The sequence below is a fragment of the Verruconis gallopava genome (genome assembly GCF_000836295.1).
Source record: "Verruconis gallopava strain CBS 43764 unplaced genomic scaffold supercont1.26, whole genome shotgun sequence".
NCBI classification, from domain to species: domain Eukaryota; kingdom Fungi; phylum Ascomycota; class Dothideomycetes; order Venturiales; family Sympoventuriaceae; genus Verruconis; species Verruconis gallopava.
This window is the reverse complement of record NW_015622162.1, coordinates 186,643-204,729: the sequence shown is the minus strand read 5'-3', so window position 1 is coordinate 204,729 and position 18,087 is coordinate 186,643. Positions and strand designations below refer to the sequence as shown.

General features: G+C 50.4%; 7 protein-coding genes across 7 annotated transcripts; 4 read left to right on the top strand and 3 right to left on the bottom strand.

Annotated features, from left to right (window-relative positions):
* The first annotated feature begins 23 nt into the window (after positions 1–23).
* Positions 24–1,818, top strand: PV09_07024 (uncharacterized protein). Its single transcript, XM_016360738.1, has 3 exons — positions 24–328; positions 379–452; positions 579–1,818. Exons 1-3 carry the CDS (start codon positions 219–221, stop codon positions 1,619–1,621), a joined length of 1,227 nt encoding a protein of 408 aa, XP_016211415.1. The 5' UTR covers positions 24–218; the 3' UTR covers positions 1,622–1,818.
* Positions 1,819–3,482: 1,664 nt separating this feature from the next.
* On the top strand, positions 3,483–5,484 carry PV09_07023 (uncharacterized protein). The gene has a single exon (XM_016360737.1). It carries the CDS (start codon positions 3,829–3,831, stop codon positions 5,080–5,082), a length of 1,254 nt encoding a protein of 417 aa, XP_016211414.1. The 5' UTR covers positions 3,483–3,828; the 3' UTR covers positions 5,083–5,484.
* Positions 5,485–5,715: 231 nt separating this feature from the next.
* On the top strand, positions 5,716–7,147 carry PV09_07022 (uncharacterized protein). The gene is made up of 2 exons (XM_016360736.1): positions 5,716–6,202; positions 6,270–7,147. Exons 1-2 carry the CDS (start codon positions 5,799–5,801, stop codon positions 6,826–6,828), a joined length of 963 nt encoding a protein of 320 aa, XP_016211413.1. The 5' UTR covers positions 5,716–5,798; the 3' UTR covers positions 6,829–7,147.
* On the bottom strand, positions 7,097–10,764 carry PV09_07021 (uncharacterized protein). The gene is made up of 3 exons (XM_016360735.1): positions 10,740–10,764; positions 7,887–10,688; positions 7,097–7,840 (listed from the first exon to the last, which is right to left on the bottom strand). Exons 1-3 carry the CDS (start codon positions 10,755–10,757, stop codon positions 7,145–7,147), a joined length of 3,516 nt encoding a protein of 1,171 aa, XP_016211412.1. The 5' UTR covers positions 10,758–10,764; the 3' UTR covers positions 7,097–7,144.
* A 148-nt stretch (positions 10,765–10,912) lies between these two features.
* PV09_07020 (uncharacterized protein) lies at positions 10,913–12,245 on the bottom strand. The gene has a single exon (XM_016360734.1). It carries the CDS (start codon positions 12,169–12,171, stop codon positions 11,038–11,040), a length of 1,134 nt encoding a protein of 377 aa, XP_016211411.1. The 5' UTR covers positions 12,172–12,245; the 3' UTR covers positions 10,913–11,037.
* A 1,233-nt stretch (positions 12,246–13,478) lies between these two features.
* Positions 13,479–16,235, top strand: PV09_07019 (uncharacterized protein). The gene is made up of 6 exons (XM_016360733.1): positions 13,479–14,406; positions 14,459–14,651; positions 14,700–15,063; positions 15,121–15,607; positions 15,717–15,784; positions 15,839–16,235. Exons 1-6 carry the CDS (start codon positions 14,091–14,093, stop codon positions 16,217–16,219), a joined length of 1,809 nt encoding a protein of 602 aa, XP_016211410.1. The 5' UTR covers positions 13,479–14,090; the 3' UTR covers positions 16,220–16,235.
* A 454-nt stretch (positions 16,236–16,689) lies between these two features.
* On the bottom strand, positions 16,690–17,991 carry PV09_07018 (uncharacterized protein; the record flags this gene model as incomplete). Its single annotated transcript, XM_016360732.1, has 2 exons — positions 16,690–17,003; positions 17,069–17,991. The coding sequence occupies 2 exons, from the start codon at positions 17,989–17,991 to the stop codon at positions 16,823–16,825; spliced, it is 1,104 nt and encodes a 367-aa protein (XP_016211409.1). The 3' UTR covers positions 16,690–16,822.
* Between the last annotated feature and the right edge of the window lie 96 nt (positions 17,992–18,087).

The following is an 18,087-nucleotide window of genomic DNA, read 5'->3' as shown; positions in this document are numbered from 1 at the left end:
TAGTGGCTCTAATCGCGTCTTATCGAAGGTCCCAACTCTACCTGCATTACTGCTCGACCTCTTGGACGTCGTTTCAACATTGCTCTGTACGTACCGATCGCCAGGCATTCCCCATTACATCCATAGCGTCTTCTCAGCCACATCGTAAGCGCCAGTATTCCGTGAAAGATGACCTTTTAAGCTCTGTTCCATCCGTATCGTTGAAAGCTGTCATCACCATGGTCCCTCTCCAGCCAATCTTCAAGAAAGCATACCTGTCCTTAGTGGGCTTTGGGGCAGTATACGCGGCCTTTCTTCTTGCCTTGACGAACAAAACTGCCCAGAGACAGTATGACATATACTCTGCGTCTGGAGACGACGGTGCACTAACTTCTGTAGTGCACTATATGCTCACAAGGTACACACGGACTACTGGAAAACCCTAGATCGGCCTGAGAGTGTAGGCTTCGCAAGTATGAAATTGCACCTTTTCATCTCTTTTTCTGGTTAATCAGTAATTTCTTTTTCTGTTTTGCCTCGCCAAGGCAATTTCACCTCCACGCTATAAATGAAGATTTGCCGAGCTAACCACAAACCAGAACACCAAGTGACGCCTTTCTATCTCAACACTACTGATGGCGAGGAACTCTATGCCTGGCACATCCTTCCCATTGGCCTTTACGCGCAGCATGAGGAGGCCATTGCATCTCAGGAACCATGGCCTCCAACCTCCTTCAAAACTTCATTGGCATACGAACTTCTCAAGATCGACCCGGAGGCCCGTGTTGTGATCAATTTCCACGGAAACGCCGGTCACGTTGCCAACGGATACCGCCCTCAGACGTACAAGTCGCTGACTTCGGCCTCCTCCAAGATTCACATTTTCACGATCGACTACCGCGGATTTGGGCGCAGCACTGGAGTGCCTTCCGAGATGGGCTTGATAACGGACGGTGTGGCCCTGGTCAACTACGTGCTGTCGCTCGGCATACCGCCAGAGCGCATTGTGCTTCTCGGTCAATCTTTGGGGACTCAAGTTGCCTCCGCTGTGGCGCTGCACTTTGCCGATCCGACTGCATCCGCGGCCCTGCTGCCCAGCGCGGAAACGGACATCAACTTCACGGATGACTCTACTCTGCTCAGCAAGGATCGAGAACCTGTTGCATTCAGCGGCGTCGTGCTCGCGGCGTCATTCCCATCGCTGGTCAAGCTCCTGAAAGTGTATCGATTCGCGGGACTAATTCCCGTGCTCTCACCGCTTCGCGTATATCCCTACATCCAATCTGTGCTCCTGCGTTTTATCCATGAGAGCTGGAACACGGGCGATCGGCTTGCTGCGCTTGTGTCCTCCGCTATCAAGAATGAGCACCATCTTAACTTGCAGATCCTGCATGCAGCAAACGATTTCGACGTCAATTGGCGCATGGGCCAGGACAATTTCGAGAGCTGCGTTGCGGCGATGAAAGCCGCAGCAGATGTGTCGGTTGAAGCAACCGGGGAATGGGGCGAGACAATCAAAAAGGTAGCGCGTTGGCACGATAAGGTGAAGGTTGAGTGGCAGTTGTTGATGAGCGGAGGGCATAATAGGATTGTTGCTGATGTGCCTGTTGCTCTGGCTGTGATGCGAGCGTTTGGTTTGTGAAGACCACCTTTATTTGGCGAAAGTGCCTATCAGGGATGTAGAAGCGATGTTTAGATACCTTAGAGAAGAATTTTACCGAGTCACCCGGTTTGAGAATCAAAGTACATGCCACCGCTACAAAAGGGATTTAAAACGACTCAGTTAGAGATGTTCATAACCAAGATCTGAGATGGCACGTCAACATAATGGACGCATATCAGAAAATATGATTATGGAACCCGCTATTGTATTTTCTTCGGTGAGATTTGCTGTCTTTTCAAGGTTCTAAAGCAGCCTGCCAGTGAGCAAGCCATATTCTTATGTCACGTGTTCCATTCGCAAGTGAAGGGAGGATCGCTTTGTTATCCGCGTTATCGCCACCTGTGGAACTTTTTTAAGAACAGAATGGTATCACAGCAGCAGCCTACCTATTATGCACACGATGGCGCTACTGAGGCTTGGAGCAGCACGAACGCCAACGCAAGCTGCTGGCTGCGCTGACGTAGGAAGGACTAGGATGTCTAGAGAGTCTCCCAGAGATGTGACGGCCCCGTTGCCACGGAGACAAGAATTACTTAAATCCAAAGCCGGGAGCAAGAGTCGAACTTGCTCTGTGAAGTTGTCCCTTGCACTTTATATTTCGAAATCATGCAATTCTCTACCACGTGCGGAGCGGGTGGTGTACACCTCAGTTGGCAACCTCATCAGCAATGCTAGCCGGTGCTAAGCGTAAGCGTCCAACCTGAGTAGTCACCATGTCGAAACGGGATCAAGGCCGCCTCTCGCGCAAGGCTCAAAACGCATGTTCGAATCGAATCGAGTACAGAGACCGCCTGATCAGAAGTTGGGGAGCAACTTTTTTGCCACTTTGACCATTCGACTTGAAACATTTTTTCTTCGCTGTTGGTCAAGCAACGTAGTAGCTAGGCATGATTGCCATGAGATTGCTTGGAGTGATAATGGCGTGTTGCTCTAATGGTCCGGACAAGCCTTCTTCTTCTCCTGTTAACAAAGAGTAGAGCATTGTGTTCTACGCTTTAACTTTTTGTTTTATTTGACTTTTTGCCAGGCTCACGCAACTTGGTAATACCCTAGTGGTGCCGACTCAACAAACGATAGAGTAAGTCCAGCACGAAATATCTAGGCAAGAAATCGATTTATCCAAAGGCATCACTTTGCTTCCCTCACCACTCAACACCAAGCTCTTTCTGAGCCACCAGTATAAAATGGATTACGAGTCTCCGGACCGTAGATTTGAGTTACGATGAAGGTCCGACGCCATGTTACTATCTTTGCTTTCAACGTTCTCCTCTCTTGAAGCATTACTTCCATTGCATTTGTTTGAAATCCTGTCCACACTTCGAGTTCCCACATAGACGGGTGCGATATTTCAACGGCATGCGTACGCGAATGACTATTGATGTTCAAGCTTCCCTTTGACCTGCTCTCTTGAGTATACGATTATACATAGTCGGTGAAGTCGCCTGTGTGCAGTCATTCGCCTGGAGCTGCAGCATGCTAATGAAGACACTGCCCTACTCTGACACTTGACCCATCTTAAGCAACGATTTCCTGCACTATATCGAATCATATCGAACCACAACAATCGAGCTAATTAGCAGCAGGTCGTCAAGTCAAATGTGACTGGCCAGGGTGGTCCGCGGGGGATATCGACAGTGTACGAGCATACGGGACGCCCTCAAGCATGATCCAGGGCACCAATGAGGACTATACGTCTGCCTTGGATCGCACACGCGCTTTCAAACGGGGCCAGAGGGTGTGAACAAGGCCCAAGGAACGGATAATCAGACGAGAGCTGATGGAATGAGGTCGTGTTTAAGTTCCCGAAACCACCCAGGGACGTGCTGGCCGGAAAGACTCCCTGCGTAACTTAACGGCGGACTTGCATAACGTGGTAACCAGGTTGCACCATTGCCTCAAACAACAACACTCCCCTTCACTTTCATTTGACTCCGAGACTTTTGTGACCAAATTCTCCTCTAGACTGCTGTTTCACTGCACTCGTGTCCTAGCGCCGCGTCGTCTTCTGAACGCCGACTTCTTTCCCATCCGCCGCCGATCATCGTCTCCTCCGCCTTTTCGACCCCTGCCGTGGCCACAATCGATTGCACAGACTGCATAAGCTGCTGGAGGTAACTTCGATCAGTCCACCGTTGCAGGAAGCAGCCGGTCATCATCAAACCGTAGCGGCGTGCTCCACGCACATCATGTCCAACGGCACCGGCGGCGGTGTCCGCAACCTACGGGCAATGTTCGAGAACAACAGCCAGCCGGCTTCCCCAGACGTCCGCGGCCGATCGCCCAGCGCTCGTAGCAACGATGATTCCAGCAGGCCGCTCTCCAAGGTCCGAACCAGCTTCGTCTCGGTTGAGCCCATCAAGCGGATTCGGAATGACACACCAGAGCAGAGGGGAGACTCGGATACTCATCGTCGGGAAAGCTTCTCATTGAACGAGAGCCGCCCAAGTGATGCCGAGGCATTGAGCGAGATGAAGAAGACGGTATCTCACGAGCTGGAGCTGCGCAAGTCAAATAGCAGTGTGGCAGAGGTAGTGCCGGAGAATGCCATTGTCAGCGAAGCCCCGACTCCCTTCACAGCAGCCGAGAAGCAGCTGGATACGTCTGCGGAGGCTATCACGGTGCCGTCCGTCACAAGCACGAGCGTGAGCAGGGCGACGAGCGAGTCACGGCCAGAGACACAGGCGTTGGATAGTTCCCCTCCTGCCGCTCCTGCTGCTCCCGCCGGTCAGCCAGCGAAGGACCAAACGTCTCCTTTCAGCACCTCCCCACGAGTCATACGTAATCTTGCCGAGAATTTACGCACTCCCCAGCCTGCTGCTGGAAAGAAACCTCAACCACAACAACCACCCAACTCGCCCACACCGGCAGCTAAACGCCAAGATGCGAAGAAGGTCGAGCCAAAAGCAAAACCTGCTCAAGCTTCGGCGCCAGCCTCAGCACCAGCCTCAACAACCGCCCAGCCAGAGGTAGCTGAGAAGGCACAACCAAAACCCGTGCAAGAGACGCCCAAGAAGACTGGGACAGAACGCCCAGGGCGAACAAGCTCAAGGGTCTCGTCAGGCACGGTTACAACAGGAGGTTTTGTGAAGCCCAAGCCGCGTTCCCCTACCAGGCCGGTCAAACTGCCCGCGCATCTCATCGCACCAACGGCTTCGTCGGCCGCCAAGCATGGCGATTCTCCTCCTAGTCAGCGAACTCTCAGCCGACGCTCATCCACCATCAGCACAGCGTCTAGACGTCCCTCGATACGTGCTGCGCACCCCCCAAAGCAGACTCGACCGAAGCAAGCCGCACACCCCCCCGCTGCGACGGAGAACAAATCGCCTCCGCCGAAATCGCCGACGGCACCTTCGACTTTCCTTGAGCGCATGATGCGTCCGACAGCTAGCTCGGCTTCCAAAGTAAAGGAAAAGATCGACACAACTAAGGGGAAGAAGTAGTGACAGTACGTTGTAGCGACACCAGAATACGGCTGGCATTTGATGGAATTTTTTTTTCGAATCCCGTCTCACTCGTATGCAGCTTTCAGCACAGTATGAAGATGGCCATTGTTATATTTGCCGCGAGAAAAAGTTTGACTAGGCTGCATCGTGACGGCGCTTGTATTCACCATGCACGATACTCCACATAGTAATTTCGTTTGCGCAACTTTTTTTTCGCAGACATGGATGGAAAGCAGATTCAGTTACTCTGAAATAAGGGGGATCGAAGCGCAGTTCTTTTTTATTTTTTTTTCTTTTTCCCCCCTCTTTTTTAAATGTTCGATTGGAAGATTTAGCATAGCGAGAAGGAGTTTTTCAAGCCGTTGAAGCTCCGGTTAGCGTATCAATTGAGGAGATAAGCATTTCGTTTTCACTACAATGTACGCTGGCCTTCTTCAAATCCGAGCTGATGTGATATTCGTCTGCTTCATGCACCATCAATCATCAAAGGATATGTGTTGGGCATGAAGGACTGAGATTGTGAGACCGCAAGACAAGGCTGGCCAATTACCTTTTTAGGTGCTAGCTCGAACCCGTCGCATGAGACCTTACGACATCATAGACATAGCGCAGAGCCAGGGCACACGACCCGTCTGTTTTTGCTGGCAATAGGAAACTCTTGGACCTTGGCATGTTTATTTTATCCCTCGTTCCACTCATTGAGTTTGCGACACATGGAGAAACTGGTCACGACATTCTCGCGACAGAGCTCGATCAAGTCCGCGGAGGATGTCGAAGCCAGTAAGCCCCCGAAGCCTGCCAACCGAGCCAGAGCCTTGACTCTGCCCCTGGAAGCACCGCAGAGGGTCGGGCTGAAAAGGGTGAAGCAAAAGACCGTCCTCCAGGTGGACTGCGTCCTGTTCCGTCTGCCGCTGGAGCTGCGGCAGCAGATTTACCGCATCGTGCTCGGCGGCAAGTGCGTCGCGCACGACATCAGCGGGAACAGAATCGGAGACCGGTCGGACCCGTGGCCGCCGTACGAGAGACCTGGCGGAGAGAGGAGAGGATTGCGGCCCTGGGGCTGGCAGCCGAACAGAAAGACGAACATCCTAAGCCTGCTTGTCACATGCCGACAGATGTCCGTCAAACCCAACCCTGTGACGACCCTTTCGAAAAGAGAGAAATGCATTAACGCGAACACGCAGCTACTCGGAATCGATCGACACGCTCTACGCAAACAACATATTCTACTTCCGGAATCCCTTCACGAACTGGTCTCTCTCGTCGTGGCGTGTGCTTCCCCAGCGCCTCGAACAGATCAGGATCCTCATCCTGGACGAGACCATCGGAGACACGAACATCGTGTTCTCCAACCGGAGGCAGTGGAAGCGCATGTGGCGCGTCGTGGCCAAGATGTCGCGCCTTAAGGTCCTCTACCTCAACGTAGACACCCCCTACTCCAAGGCGTGGACCCGGAATCGCGACTTTGAGAAGCGGCTTCTCTCGCCTCTCGCTGGGCTCTCCAACGTGGAAGATATCCTTGTCATCCTGAGGTGGCTGAAGCCCGTGGACTTGGACGAAAACGAGTACCCACCTCACGTGAGACGTCACCTCTGGAGACAGGAAGAATACGACCTCCTGGATAACTTCTACGCTGCCTGCAAACCGGCCGACATGAGAGAGTGGATCACGAAGGCTCTTGTTTTGCTGGAAGAAGGAGCGATATCTAACGTGCGAGATAGTTTACTGACCCTCACAGAGTGACGTTGAGATCAAGGCGTAACTATGGTGGACTGCACCATTTCTGCCCGACGCAGGCGCGCGAGAAAAGGGCGAATCTCTTCCCGCCTTGACCCTGAAACTTTTGCGGCCGTAAGAAAGCACATTCGTTGCCTCGCGCTGCCGTGTATAGCGTTAAGCATGTCTGGGGTAATATTGAGCACGGGAAAGACCTTTTATCCGAGCCAAAGCACGCGACAAAGCGAACAAGAGAGACGTTCAGCTAGTAGTCGCGCAAAAATGAGATGACGCAAAATAATGATATTTGGCAGATCCAAAAGTCTGTCCACGTCTGCTCGATTCACTTATATTCTCTACTTTTGGACCAAATCTCTAGGCCAACACCGCATACTAAAACCTTCCCTCCAGCATTCTCAAGTCTGCCTCTTTGAGGAAACACTGCAAGAGAGGATATGTCAGCAACTGAGGATGCATATTTGCCTCCTTTCATGACATGAATACCCTTAATGCCTGGTCTTCTAATGTCTATCTTGATGTTCCAGAGCTTGATGATTTGGTCGTTACTTGCCGTGATGAATTCAACGCAAAAATCTTTATCCTGGATCGAGGGTTCAGTTCGTCTCGAAACTCCAACGGCAGTAACAGCAGCCGCGTGCGCTCTTGGAATCAGCAGAGATGAAGTCGTATACTCAAAAGTTTCGTCGTTGATGCTGAGTACTGTGAGTCCAAGAGCGTTATCGTCCCCTCCGCTAATGATAAGCCATGACAAGTCTGATAGTTCAACGGTCGAAATCGCTTTTACAGAGCTTTGATGTACAGATTGAATTCCATAGCAGACAAGCTTCTTGGTACTCTCGGAAAGCGACCAGAATCCTAGCTGGCCGTCCGTGCATCCAGTGACTAATGGCCAGCCTGAAGAAACTGTGCTCAAATATGACGCGTTGGTCAGGCAAGCGGTTGTGTACTGAGCAGAAGCTATGAAAGACCATGCCTCACGATCTGGGAGCTTGTCCCGCGTGAATGAATATTTCCAGACCTGATAGAGTCAATATAAACGAGATTGCTTCAATTGGAATCCATACCTTTATCGTTGAGTCAGCGTAAACCATCGAGATCAAGAAATCCCAATGCAAGTCGCCGAATTTTGTTTTCTCTTCGTTTATGACGCAACGAACAGCGAAATCCATGATTCGCAATTCTGCATCTTCGCTGTCCAAGGGGCATTTTGACTCGCATACGACACCGATGGTAACACCTGGTACGGGTGTCAAGTGCCACACGTAGAACTCTTCAAAACCACCGCAGCTGAACAAGAAGCGGCCATCATCGGACCAGTGCAACGATTGAATTCCCGTCACATGCTTGCGAAGCACGGCCAATCGCTTCAATTCTCTTTGTGCGCCATGCCAGTCGGCGTAGTAGGAGATGTTGATATTGGTATCTTCAGCACCGGTTGCAACCAAAGGGCCAAGGCAATGAGATATGCTATTCGGAGCTATTGCACACGCCTTGATTTCTCTACCGTGGTTACCGCTTTGTATGACTTTATGGCTAGAACCTTTGACTTTGGCGATGTGGAGTTTCATTGCTTTCACCCATGCGAAAAGTCCGCTGGCCACGCCATCGGCTAACGTCTCGGGAGGCGCAAAATCCCATATTCGATGCGCTCCGCCGCATTCTATCTTGAGTATATCTTGGTTTGCAGACACGTTTTGGCAGACAAAATATTTACTTGTGAACCCCCAGACATGCACGTCCGCAGTCTGGTCGTCGACGGACATCCCCTCCAAGTTCGGTCCAAAGGAAAGTGATAATTTGTGGACCAAAACAGGTCCGGTATAATATCCTTTGAAATGGTGCACTGCCAGTGTACCGTCCCTTCCCACGGAGAACAGCCAACCGAAAGATGGGTCCCAAATCTTATCTTGAGGCCCTCTGTGCGGCATCCACACCATTGCTGTAACGGCATCATTTCCGTGTGCATGTCTCATCTCGAATTCAAAATTCTTGTCGCTTTCAGATTCGACTCTGCTGAAGGAATAGATTGAGCCATTTCGACAGCCTAAAATCAGACCTTGTTCAGAAGAATTATAAGAGGCAATGACAGCACTTGTAATTGCTGGGAAATCTTGAGTCCATCTTGCAAAAACTCGCAATGTTGACAAGGTAAGAGTTCCCCCAGTTCCTAGGTTAACACGAAGTTGGACAGGTGGAAGTCCACCCTGTCTAGAGGCCACGATGCTCATGTATTCGTGAGTCTTCTGAGGAAGGATGTCGGCCATGAGATTTGTAATTTTACCATTGATGTTTGTGAGGATTTTGAGCTCTTCAAAAAACGAGTGGTAGTAATAGATGTTACCTCGCGCGTCACCAAAGAGAACGTACTCAAATGGTTCGGCCAGGAGCCGACATGACACAGAATATCCCACGAGTCCATCGTATGCAGCAATATACTTCCATGTCCACTTATCGTTCTCCGCGCTCGTTGCCAGAAGAACCAATCCGCTGTTAGTGGTCAAGAGGAGTTGGTTCTTGCCTACAGGGGAAAAACTGCGAAAACAGTCTCTCTTTGTTCCTGCATTTGACGATTTAATCGCTTGCACGGTATTTCCCGGATGACCTGAAGCCTCAAGTGCGTTCAGAACCTGTTCAATGCTCCATTCACTGAATGAAAGATGCAGCCGAGATCCAGATCCCACGAGTGAGGACAAATGCTCTACAACCTGACCGTCTGAACCCCCAGTCAATAGAAAAGAATCAACAACACCGCCACCTAAATTTAAGGACCATATATTCTTTCCGGAATGATAGTCGTTACTTGTGATATTACTCAAAGTATAAGTTTTATTTTTACCAAGTTTCGCAAGGCTCCATGTTTGGCAAGTCGCGTCTTCACCCACCGAAATTATGCTGCAGATTGTTCTGCCATCACTCGCAGCATTGCTATGAGCCGAGAACCGAATGTCCCAGATTCTTGATAGATGACCTGTTGCCGATGCGATACAAAGGTCTTTTGACGCAGCCTCTGCCTCTGCAGAAACGTAATTGAGGAATCCGGTGGTCCGTAACGGGTCCCTGTATTCATTTAACGTATTTTCATGTTCTAATTTGACTCCCCCCGTCAGATCAGAAATATCCCAGACTCGGATCGTGCGGTCATCACTACAGCTCGCCAGTAGCCTCAGTTTGTTTTCGTCATCTTGAACTAGCTCGTCCGATATTCTTACGCCGAAAATCGAGCCCTCATGGCCAGTGAACACGAAATGTCGCAATGCTTGCATGTCGTCTTCCATCAAACAAAGTGACCATATCACGATTTCGCCGAAAGCAGTTCCTGAAGCGACCAAAAGTTGATCCGTCGAGAGCCATTTCAAAGTGGCTGAATATAACCCACAGCGGGGCCCAAGAAATAAGGATCTCATCTCTGAGCCTCCAGAGCTTCCACCGTCTCCCACTCTATCAGCTTCGATGACTAACTCCAGGAGCTCATTGTGGGCCGTGACAAGGACGGCGCCTCTTGTGCCGCGTAATCCATCAGTCACGCGGGGACGAAAACTGACGTCGAATAGCCAATCTGTCGTCTTGACGGTTTTTTGGTTTTCGATATTCAGCACCACTCCTCGGGAGAACTTTCTGTTCTTCTCACGCGTGACTTCGCAATGGCAAATACATCGGCCTCCCCACGCGATAAGAAGCAATTTTGAATCTTCGACGAGAAAGCAATGTGCGAAACCATGGATGGCTTGCCTCTTGAAGAGGCGTTGCTTCGCAAGCAGCTGAGCTGAGTCACGGCTGTAGATCTTCAAGTACGGTCCTTGGCCAACGAATACAGTGTCCTGCCAAGGTGACGAGAGCGCGGTCACCGGTACCTGCGCAGTCTCATTCTGTGGTCATTTAGCCATTTTCCTATAACATTCAGTTTGAGCTCTACTAACTTCATATTGCGGCGACATTGGAGAGGCTTTATGTTCGCAAGTTCACATTGCTAAGAAAAATGGATGCAGACTGTGGCGCAAGCTCACGTGAGCAGCATGCTTAACTTAAGCATCGTCAGCCATCGTGAGTGGGCACTGGGCAAGGGTTCAAGTGGTTATCACGAAGCCATCCATAATAAAATTTTCCATTTATTTCTAGCCAGTTCTATATAAATTGGGTATCACTGTGTTTAGCGAAATGTTGCAAGTACGATACGACCCTTTCTGAGTTCGCCTTTGCGGCTCTGGCGTCACACACTCACATTTCGTAGGACACTGTTGACTTCTTCTGCAAAGGCTCTGCTCCGCCTAAATCGTGAAGTTGAACAGATGGATCATTCCAAAGTGTCTCTCCTCTGTATGGAATGCATTCGGTCCGACTAGAGAGTTCTTCGAGGCTGCTGAGGGGCAAAGTAGACATCGTCTCGCCGAACATTTTCGAACATCGTTCAATAGTCCGGGTGAGCACATTGGCATCCCAACCGACGACTGCGGCCATTGCTAGAACGTCGCTCCAGTCTCTGAGGTTTTCCACGCCTGAGGTTTGTTGTGTACTCCCGGACGGCTTGCTGTTTATGGATCCACCGGAGCGCTGTGCGACCTGGGATGTCTGGAGACCAGCGAAAAGCTTGTCCATCAAACGAATGGTTCGTTGGATCACGGGCTTCAACACCGAAGCCGAGTGATCGTCGTCGATCGAGAATTCGAAGTCGGCGAGGTTTGGGATCTGCGTGTCCTGCTCCTGCTCTGCATGGTCCGATCGCGATGCCGGGTCGACGGAACTGTACTGAGCAAATTGACTCCGCGCATGTTCCATAGCAACGCTACAAAGAGCGTCCTCAAGCTCCGTTATTGGAGACACAATCTTCCTCCTTCTTTTTCTAGGCCGTAAAAATGCTTCTGGCCTTGGATCCGACAAGATCAATCCTCGTTGAGGGAATTCGTCCAGAGGAAGTGGCCAAGCCACCCAGTCGTTGGCCACCCGTAGAGTCTTCAACCATGGACCATCTTCTCGATCGACCCCACGTAACTTGGACGTCCAAGGTTGCCTATTTGCATTCTCGTTTTGCAGCAAACGTGCTTTCTTTTCCAAAGCAAATCCAAGCAAATTATGGGCTAGGTCCTTCGACGCGGCGGTTTCAACAGCATTAACGAGATTGAGATCATGATAATACCATCGTCGATACTTTTGATACTCCTTTTTAGATAGTTTGAAAACTTGCGAACTTTCGTCCCAACTTTCGCCGTCTGTGACCGCTCCGGGCGAGTCAGTGTGATACTCTGACGACGTGATCTCCTTGGAATTTCTCGAGAGTGTTGTCACATCATTCTCATCCACAGCATCCGTCGGATCTGACGGTGATTGTCCACGACTATCTCCAAAAGAAGACATAAGCCGTTTTTAAGATTTGTTTTTAATTTTATATTGCATACATCCACGGACAAATGGATTGAAGGACGTAAGATGTTCTTTCACGAGGAAGTGTTCCTGAGGCACAGAAGAATTTGACAGCCTTGTTGCCTTGACTTTTTTGCCGTCTTCTGCGTGTAGCGTGGGCTCTGCACTTCAGGCTTGAAATCGATCTTGTTTGCATAAAATATTAAGCATGCATCATGTCATGATCAGAACCGGATGCGTTGACATGAAGCTGCCGAGCTACGCAGACTGTCCGGTCACAATATGCTCATCGTTCTGGAACCTGACATTCCCAGACACCAGGAGCTGAACATCCTATCCTTAAGAACAAATACAGCCCATATTAGGGTTCTTTTTGTCTTTCCTTTAGTAGATGCCATGCATACGCGAATTTGCAAATTGTATCATGTCAACCATTCACAGCAGATCGATCTGCTGTGCTGTAGATGTCCGTTCTCTGTGGTATTTCAGCATCTAAATGCGATCGCGTCCAGCATCGAGAGGTTCTTGGTCTAACATTTGCCGAAACTGCCTGTGTTGGGGAGATACAATTGTCGCTGAACACCCGTGGCCTATAGACTGTGAGACAATTATGCCCCTTTCCCGAAGAGACGGAAGCATGAAATTCCAACCAATTAAATCCCCAGGAACGAGAGAGCTAACTGAACTGTAACTTAGGTTCACCACCAAGCAGATCACAGCGGCGTAAGAGTTTTCCAAATCTAAGCCAAAAAAGAAGGTCGCGACGGGGCGCTCTAAACGAAACAATGTCGATCAAAAGGAGTCCCTCGTTAAGTAACGATCAACTGCCTTTGGCCAGCCTTGTGGAACCAAGAAAAGCTCGGCGTGGGATGCGCAGGGAAGACTTGTCGTGCGTATACAAGGCATCCAGCAACAGAGCATGCCCAATTGAGCCCGAGCACTGTACGCCTAAAAGAGACTTCATGCAAATTTTGCCTGTGCGGTCCGGGCACTCCACCGGGCGTGTTGCGTCATTCTTTCTCTTGTTAATATCTTTTACGTGCTCTGTAAAGGCCCGCCGCTGCTCTTTGCTCGTGTTTAATACGTAACAGGACTTGCTCCAAGGGGACGAATCCTTTGGACCACCGTCCGAACTCCTGCCGTTTGGGTTCTGAGGAGCAAGCAGCGTCTTCTGCTTTCTATCCTCGCGAGCTTAACTCTTGAAGCTTGTGGATGCCACGGTGATGTCATGGCACAGTGTCGACCACGGGAGGAAGCGCATTTGCAGCGCCTTCAATATTTGTGATGAGATCCTGTCCACCCGATGCCAAAAATCAGCACTGCAGATGTGGATTCAAATCCCCATAGGACTCCGGGTGGTTATTTGCTTCACCATCGGCCTGCGATGCAACCTCGTCAGACAGTCAGTGCGCACGCAGTCTTCAAACCGCAACACACTTTTCGTACATGTCTCCACAAAGCATACGCCGATCGTCAGATTGACAAGAAACGGCTGCTGCTGATTGGAAACCCTTCAAACTCCGGTCGATGACCCTTCGAAGCTTGGACGCTCTTGTACAAGCTTATCCCATCATCCGTCCTCCGGCAACAGACAGCGTAATTCGCATCCGAGGAGCGCTCCGCGTTCAAACCCGCGTGGCCGTGCATTCCCGGAGAGATGTCATAACACACGCAATACACTAATATAGAGATAACAGACCCGGGGGAGTCCATCTTGAGACGCCAATGGCTCAAGATTGAGAGTTAGGATGGAACGTGTGTTTTGAATGCTTAGATACTTAAAGTGCTGTGCTCCGACTGCATTGATCTGAAATATGGTCTCGTGCACACTTTCCGTCTTTGACGAGAACCTCTTCCTGCGCTCCAACTCAACCATTTCTCGTGACTTTCAGTGAGAGTGTGGCCAAAACAAAATGATCAACGAAACGGGGAAGTCGGGCAGCTCTGGGTACTCCTCTGACCCAGAGAAGGGCGCTGATTTGCCGGAATACAGCGACTACGACAAGGAGAATGTACGACGCGGAAGCGTCACGGCATATCACGATGGGTTTTTCAGTGCGTTCAAGCCTGCCAGCTTCAAGCGCAACAAGAATGCCCGCATGGTCACTGAAGCCACGGATAATGAAGGACGTCCACTGCCCGACCAGCCTCCGGCTGAACCTGCTCTTGCCATGAAGCTCAAGGCGAGGCACCTGCAGATGATTGCAATTGGCGGCAGCATCGGCACAGGTAGGAAAACGGGCGCTGTCGTTAGATATTTTTTGACTTATGCTTAGAACAGGTCTCTTTGTCGGCTCCGGGAGTGCCCTTGCAAATGGAGGCCCAGCCTCCCTCGTCCTTGCATATGGTCTCATTGGAATCATGTTATATTGCACGGTCCATGCTCTGGGTGAGCTGGCCGTGGCATTCCCCATTGCGGGGGCTTTCTCTGTGTACAGCTCGCGCTTCATTGATCCCGCTTGGGGCTTTGCCATGTAAGGCTCTGCACGGAAGCTTCGAGTTCTAGCACTGATCGTCCTTAGGGGTTGGAACTATGCTTTGAACTGGCTGGTAACACTGCCTCTTGAAATTACCGCTGCGAGCATCACGTTGTCATTCTGGCCTGGTGCAAAGGATGTCAACCCAGCAGCCTTCGTGATCATCTTTTGGGTTGCCATTGTGCTCATCAACTTCTTCGGCGTCAAAGGTTATGGAGAGGCCGAGTTTGTGTTCTCCATTGTCAAAGTGATCGCTGTCATCGGCTTCTGCATTCTCGGAATCATAATTGCGGCAGGTGGTGTTCCAGGCTCTCCTCAAGGATATCTGGGAACTCACTACTGGTATGATCCCGGGGCGTTCAATCACGGTTTCAAAGGGCTGTGCTCAGTCTTTGTTACTGCCGCTTTTGTAGGCTTCTCTTCTTCGATCGCCACGTTCTACAAACAGCTAACTAGATCGCAATAGTCATTCGGTGGCACGGAGCTGGTCGGTTTGACCGCCGCAGAGACCGCAAATCCCCGGGCCACGCTTCCGACTGCCGTCAAGCAGGTCTTCTGGCGAATCTGCCTTTTCTACATGGTCAGTTTGACCATTATCGGCTGCATAGTTCCATATACCGATCCTGAGCTGCTGAATGGAAGCAGCAGCACAGACGCCAACGCCTCTCCTTTCGTTATCGCGGTGAAGAACGCCGGTATCACTGTCGTCCCATCAATCATGAATGCTGTTATCCTTATCGCTGTTCTTTCCGTTGGAAACTCCTCTGTTTACGGCTCATCTCGTACCCTTGCTGCCCTGGCGGATCGCAAGCAGGCGCCGAAGATATTTGGCTACATTGACAAAACAGGTCGGCCCCTCGTTTCGATAATCTTTGCCTCAGTCATCGGTCTGCTCTGCTTTTTGGCGGGTGCTGGAAGCAAGACCAGAACTGAGGCGTTCAACTGGATGCTGGGTAAGTGGCAAGTTAACCTGCTGCTACATGAAATTCTTATCCTTCTCGTCGATGCTGCCAGTAATTTTTTTTTTTTTTTTTTGATTTCTTAACTAATATTCACACATAGCTATCTCGGGTCTGAGTTCGATCCTCACGTGGGCCTCTATCTGCGCATGCCATATTCGCTTCCGACAAGTATGTTACTAACGACCCATGATGCGAAAGAAGATGAAATTGACATTTATGCAGGCTTGGAAGCACCATGGATACTCTCTCGACGATCTTGCCTTCCGAAGCCAACCTGGTGTTATCGGATCTTGGATCGGCCTAATATTCAACGTCTTGATCCTCGTCGCAACCTTCTGGACGGGCTTCGCTCCCGTCGGATACGCGGAAATGACGGCGAGCGAGCGCGTGAAGAACTGGTTCATGGCGTACTTGGCGGCGCCCATTGTTTTGTTCTTTTTCATCGGTTACAAGATCTGGTTCAAGACCAAGTTCAAACGACTCGACGACATTGACGTTACCTCTGGACGAAGAGAGTTGAATCTCGCGGAAATACTCGAACAGGAGCGAGCTGAGAAAGCAATGTGGCCCACGTGGAAGAAGGTTTACAAGTTCTTCTGTTAGTCCAGGTTCGGCTGCGGTTTGATTTTACGCCCTTGTACGATATGAAAAAAAGGTTATCTATTTATTTAAAACGCCCCTGGTTGTTCATACTGCAAGCTAAACAGGTATTTCAAGAACGCAAATGCCTTGAAGTTCATATTTGTGATCCCAAAGCTGTCATCCACTCCGTACCTTTGTATACTGGCGGTCAGCCGTGTGTTCCATTTGCTTTGCCAAGCTGGCTGTCAGGAATAATCTCGTTCTATTTTGGCATGCTTCTGTAGCACGGAAGTGAAGTGAAGGTGAGAAAGTAGGCCTGCCTTGAGCGGTAAATGCACTCGAAAAACTCTCACCTGAAGTAAAAGTAAGTGAAGACGAGTCTTGCGACAGACGAGATGATATGGCAGGATCGGCAGACAGAACATGAACCTCACATCCGTGGTGAATCCACACCGGATCTTCTGTTTGGGAACACATTTTGCACGCTCTAATATCTACTTGATCAGTTGGAAATTCTCTGATATGTTAACTGGTCTAATCCAGATCTAATGAAACTTGGGATCCAAGCCAAACTCCTGTCAAGGTCTGGGAAATTGCGCAACTACCTCCTACTGAATCGTGTGTCTACAGCAAGCTATTCTTTTCTCTTTGCCGTCTCCTCCAATATGCTGATTCGTTCTCCTCCTCTTGATGTGCGCTGTGGAGGCTGACGAGGCGATGTGATTCCTTCTCCGAGCCCATGATTCCAGGAAACATGAAGCCGGGGTGACTGACTGTTAGAAGAATCGACGCGAATGCAATCATACTGAGAAGTGATCAGCGCCATTGAGCCCGAGACAAATTCAACTTTGAAGCAAGGGCTGAACTTACAGGCCGTCCAAGACCAAAAACTCGGTCTCACGCCGCATAAGCTTGTTTCCCCAGCCGCCTGCCATCTCGGGAACGCGATATATGCAACGGATCAGCACGAAGACGTACGCGAGCGCCGACGTGATGCAGAAGACATGAGGTCGACTGAGCCGCACTCTGAAAGCGAAGCCGCTGGCCTTCTTGCTCTTCCACAGGCGAAACGCATAGTCTATTGCAAAAAGCCCACACACGCCCATCGTGACGACTTGGAACGAGATCCCTGCAACTATAATGTCGTTGCCGATGGTGGCGAGGTGTGGTTTGCTTTTCCCAGCAACGGCCACGCCTCCACCGCCGCTCTGTGTGATGATAGAGAAGACGTCGCAACCGATAAAGACCCAGGTGTACAATCTGGGCTTCAGGCGCGAGAATTCAGCGCCAAAGTGCAAGATGAGGTGCTTCAGCGTGAGGTAGATTCCCGCGGCGAGGAAGGACGGTCCGAAGACCAGGCAGATGATCTGGATGCGGAAGCCGTTCTCAGACCATGGGTTGGAGTGCATCATCAGACGGCCAGCGTACCCAAGTAGCTCAAGAAAGCAGCTGGAGGCAACAGCGAAGGAGTAGGTCCATAGACGGTAGTGAATCGTGAGCGGTATGTGAAGGATGAAGAGGAGAGTGAAGAGAGCGAGGAAGAAGGCATTGGCGCCCAGATTTGGGTAATACCCGTACGTCGTCGCCGAGACGGGACACGACGGTGAGACCTGAGTGCAGGAGCTGTACTCGTCACGCATGGCTTCAAGAGATTGGATTTGGCAAGCAAGGAACTGTGGAAAGCGGACGCGAAGCAGATTGTTCTTGGGCAGGAAGCTTACAACGCGCATATTCGCAGCCTGCTTATATATCCCTACCATCTCAGCGTCCAAGCTAGAAATGCTCTTAGCCATAGTCTTCTCGCCTTCACTCCATCCAAACCTTGCGTCGTCTGATTGGGAATCTGAGCAAGGCTGAGCCCAGTTTAGCCTAATGTGGTTAGTTGTACG

Excerpts from the sequence above, each read along its gene's own strand:
- PV09_07024 (XM_016360738.1), top strand. The coding sequence starts at position 219 with ATGGTCCCTCTCCAGCCAATCTTCAAGAAAGCATACCTGTCCTTAGTG. Across the intron at positions 329-378 it reads AACAAAACTGCCCAGAGACA|TGCACTATATGCTCACAAGG; the intron begins GTATGACATATA and ends TAACTTCTGTAG. Across the intron at positions 453-578 it reads TGAGAGTGTAGGCTTCGCAA|AACACCAAGTGACGCCTTTC; the intron begins GTATGAAATTGC and ends ACCACAAACCAG.
- PV09_07021 (XM_016360735.1), bottom strand. Across the intron at positions 7,841-7,886 it reads ACGCTGACTCAACGATAAAG|GTCTGGAAATATTCATTCAC; the intron begins GTATGGATTCCA and ends TGACTCTATCAG.
- PV09_07022 (XM_016360736.1), top strand. The coding sequence starts at position 5,799 with ATGGAGAAACTGGTCACGACATTCTCGCGACAGAGCTCGATCAAGTCC. Across the intron at positions 6,203-6,269 it reads CTTGTCACATGCCGACAGAT|CTACTCGGAATCGATCGACA; the intron begins GTCCGTCAAACC and ends GCGAACACGCAG.
- PV09_07023 (XM_016360737.1), top strand. The coding sequence starts at position 3,829 with ATGTCCAACGGCACCGGCGGCGGTGTCCGCAACCTACGGGCAATGTTC.
- PV09_07019 (XM_016360733.1), top strand. The coding sequence starts at position 14,091 with ATGATCAACGAAACGGGGAAGTCGGGCAGCTCTGGGTACTCCTCTGAC. Across the intron at positions 14,652-14,699 it reads CCCGCTTGGGGCTTTGCCAT|GGGTTGGAACTATGCTTTGA; the intron begins GTAAGGCTCTGC and ends GATCGTCCTTAG. Across the intron at positions 15,785-15,838 it reads GCCATATTCGCTTCCGACAA|GCTTGGAAGCACCATGGATA; the intron begins GTATGTTACTAA and ends ACATTTATGCAG.
- PV09_07020 (XM_016360734.1), bottom strand. The coding sequence starts at position 12,171 with ATGTCTTCTTTTGGAGATAGTCGTGGACAATCACCGTCAGATCCGACG.